This window comes from Magnolia sinica, chromosome 4, assembly GCF_029962835.1.
Source record: "Magnolia sinica isolate HGM2019 chromosome 4, MsV1, whole genome shotgun sequence".
Classification (NCBI taxonomy): Eukaryota; Viridiplantae; Streptophyta; class Magnoliopsida; order Magnoliales; family Magnoliaceae; genus Magnolia; species Magnolia sinica.
In genome coordinates this window covers 3,758,021-3,761,346 of record NC_080576.1, presented here as the reverse complement: position 1 = coordinate 3,761,346, position 3,326 = coordinate 3,758,021, and the positions used below count along the sequence as shown (strand labels likewise).

The window sequence follows — 3,326 nt, the reverse complement described above, 5'->3', positions numbered from 1 at the left end:
AGTTTACTCAGTACGCAATCCGTTCCCATGCGCGAAAATTTGCTGGTCCGCTTATCAGGCTTCCGCACATTTTACCGTTTCACCATGAAAATTGACCAACGGTCAAGATTTTATGCATTGTCGTGGCCCACTTAAAAGGATGAAGTTTTTTATTTTATTTTATTTTTCTTTTAATGTGTGCTGCAACTGAAAAATCACCCAAACCATGATCCGATCCATCCACATTTTATCCTCGTTTTTTTATAACCAATCCTTTTTTCATCCCATGGTCCATTGATGGGACGGCTAATTCTTCAGAACTATTCGTAATCCATGATGGGCCGGAACAAATAGATCGCTCAAATCTCGTCATGCCTATTTTCTCTCAAATGATCTCAACCGTCTTTTCCTTAGGCCATTGTTTGGATTGTTAGAATCCTGCGATCGGCATGATTTTCACCTGGTGGGCCATGAGTTGTGTTCAGAGCCTAATGGAAAGCTCAGATTGGTGATTGAGATACCTGATTTTTTATTTGGCTTGATCTTTGGAGGAGATACTTATTCTAATCTACTAAAAATCAAAAATCAGAGGACATTGTTACAAACAAACACACTCAAAACGGGAATCCCGCATATTCAAAGTCAGATTCAATCTAACCTTTACTACTATTTACATAATGCCTCAACCTACTAATCTTTTCTTTTCTTTTCTTTATTCCTTTTTTCTGAAATTTCGACCGTACAAATACAAGACAAAACAGGAAATGTAGCAACAACATGTATGTGAGAGACACCCAGAAATAGGTGATCTCGGATCAGAAATCACAGCCCTTGATCTTCAGAGGAAACTTGAAAATGGGCGGCGCGCTTCAACAAACGGGTGTGATCGAAAGCATCAATTGGAAGGAACGTGGAAATATCTCCCCTTACACATGCAACGGTAGACGATGGGGCAGGACTCAGCGATGGAGCACTGGAAGCTGACCATCACCCGCTTGCATGGGAAGCATGGCCCACATGCATGGGAGCAATCTGGTAAGCTTGAACCAGTAGGGTAGATTTCCGTTTTAGGCTCTTCTTGTACTCGTTCCTGCACGCATAAAGATACATAATAAATTCAACGGTACATCTGTGATGGGCCATCAAATCAATGGTTTGGATTACTCAAAATGAGCCTCACATGCATGAACTTAGGGTGCAACAGGAAGTTTTCTACTGCTCGTTAATAAAGAACTCGGGCTCTTATCTAAAACGTACGGTGTAAAAATGAAACGTGAAATGCATCTGTACCGGGGTTTTAAATGGTGGGCATTCAATAACATCCGTTTCCTTTAGTGTGGTCCACCTGAGAATTGTATATGCTTCATTTTTGGGACCATATCATTAAATAAGTTGGAAAAACGGATGGACTGCGTGGATATACAATTCATAAATCGAAGTGGACCCATGGTCAGGGTCCCACCAACATCGCTGGTTCCCGGGTCGCGCTAAGTCGGGTCCTTTCCATCCGTGCGCGGCTTATCCACCGAAGGGGGTGGATCTATGATTGTGCAGACCAGCTTGATGTATTTTACTTAAATCTATTCCGTCAATCCGTTTTTACACCACATTTTATGAATTGATTTAGAAAATGAAGTAGATCCAAATCTCAGCTGGACCACACAACAGGAAAAAGTGGCGATTAACCATTAAAATTTCTTGTCGGTCATAATAGTTTTGAATCAAGATGATATTGGTATGGTCCCTTCGTCTAGGTCTTTGTGATCCTATCAACAGGTTGGATGGCAAATAAACATTTCGGTGGCTCCAAAGTAGTTTTTAACGGTGGATATTGAATCACGACTGTTTCGTGTGGTATGGTCCACCTAAGATTTAGATCTTCTTATTTTTCGCATCATGCTCTAAAATGATCTGTAAAAACGGATGGATGGCGTGATTGTAAGGAACGTACGTCCGTCGAAGTGAGAACCACAATCAGGGTTGAATCCCTTCATCCATATAAGCCGCGCCCCATCCATCCGCACAGTTTTCTTTGGTGGGGCCCACTTGAGTTTTTGGAAATTGGAACGGCCTCTTTTCGGACCCTAACCTAAAATAAGACGTTGATATCAATGGATATAGTGGGTGGGTGGAAAACGAACGTAGCGGTGGGCCCCACAGGCAGAGTCACGTGGATTGAGTGTTCGGAGGAATAATAAACCCCCACTTTCCTTTTGGTAGATTATTCGAGTCCAAGAAACAGAAAATGATACCTATGCACAAAAAACGAAAGGGCTTTGATATCGTTGTTCATGGGGGGAATAAATGTATTCATGGGAATGGAACATGTATGCATTCATGAACTAGAAGAGTATCATACTCTATTAAACTATGATATATGATACTCACGCACATCGAATGTATGTTTTAAATGCATGTCCGTTAATCTCGACTGTCCAAAACGAGGGCCCCAATTGGAATCAGCAGATCCTATAACTCATTCATTCTCAACCATTTCATTTTTCTTTATAAATTTTCGACAGTTGCCATTTAACTTCTTTCAACCGTCCATATGTTGTACATCAATTATAAATTGAGGCCCATCCAATCAGCGTGATATTTTTTTTTTTGTTGAGCCTCACCCGTAGTTAGGCCCCGCAATTTGGACTGTCTGGATTAATCAACCTGCGAATGTGAATTGTTACACTTCACCGTTTTTTGATAGAGTATGAAATATGTATTTTTTTTTTCCTTTTAATGATGGACCCATTAGATCATCGGTTTGATCGTAAGCAACGCACCTATTTACACAAAAATAAATAAACAAATAAACAAAAAATCTAGCCAAAATCTCCCATGAGAGATGGAAAAACGAAAAAAACAAAAAACCAAAAACAAACCTTATGGATTACATGGTTCTTTTGCACATGCAAGCTGACCCTATCTTTCAAGCCCATATTAATATCTGCAAAATATTTTTAAAAAGTGATATAATCAAATGAAAATAGGAAAAATAGATATTAAAGAAAATTGGGAAATTAACCCACCTGGGGGTGATCGAAGACTCTCACATGCAATGAGAAATGATAGGAAAATGGCAGCCACAAAAAGGTTCATGTGGACCGTTAAACAGACGAACTTGTTCATTTTCAGCACCAACCCAAGTTCTAGAATTCCAAAACAACAAAAGAATAAAGAAGGAAATAAACAGACGTAGAAATGGAATATGATAGCATGCACTATCTTAAGGACGTGTATGGGATACGGTAGGGGCATGGTTATTATATATGTTGAGATTTGAAAGTGGGTGATATAAATGAAGGGCTGAGATCTTTGGTACACATCACATGATCCACGTCGAGTGCTAG

The 3,326-nt window shown here is 39.8% G+C and overlaps 1 protein-coding gene across 1 annotated transcript; it reads right to left on the bottom strand.

Annotated features, from left to right (window-relative positions):
- Positions 1 to 619: 619 nt before the first annotated feature.
- Positions 620 to 3,326, bottom strand: LOC131244335 (protein EPIDERMAL PATTERNING FACTOR 2-like). Its single transcript, XM_058243962.1, has 3 exons — positions 3,006 to 3,326; positions 2,859 to 2,923; positions 620 to 1,069 (listed from the first exon to the last, which is right to left on the bottom strand). The coding sequence occupies exons 1-3, from the start codon at positions 3,232 to 3,234 to the stop codon at positions 875 to 877; spliced, it is 489 nt and encodes a 162-aa protein (XP_058099945.1). The 5' UTR covers positions 3,235 to 3,326; the 3' UTR covers positions 620 to 874.

What these genes read in the sequence shown, in the direction of transcription:
- LOC131244335 (XM_058243962.1), bottom strand. Translation starts at nt 3,234, where the DNA reads ATGCCCCTACCGTATCCCATACACGTCCTTAAGATAGTGCATGCTATC. An exon ending in GAGTCTTCGATCACCCCCAG is followed by an intron (nt 2,924 to 3,005) that starts GTGGGTTAATTT and finishes AATATTTTGCAG; the next exon opens with ATATTAATATGGGCTTGAAA. An exon ending in AGAACCATGTAATCCATAAG is followed by an intron (nt 1,070 to 2,858) that starts GTTTGTTTTTGG and finishes TTATGCGTGCAG; the next exon opens with GAACGAGTACAAGAAGAGCC.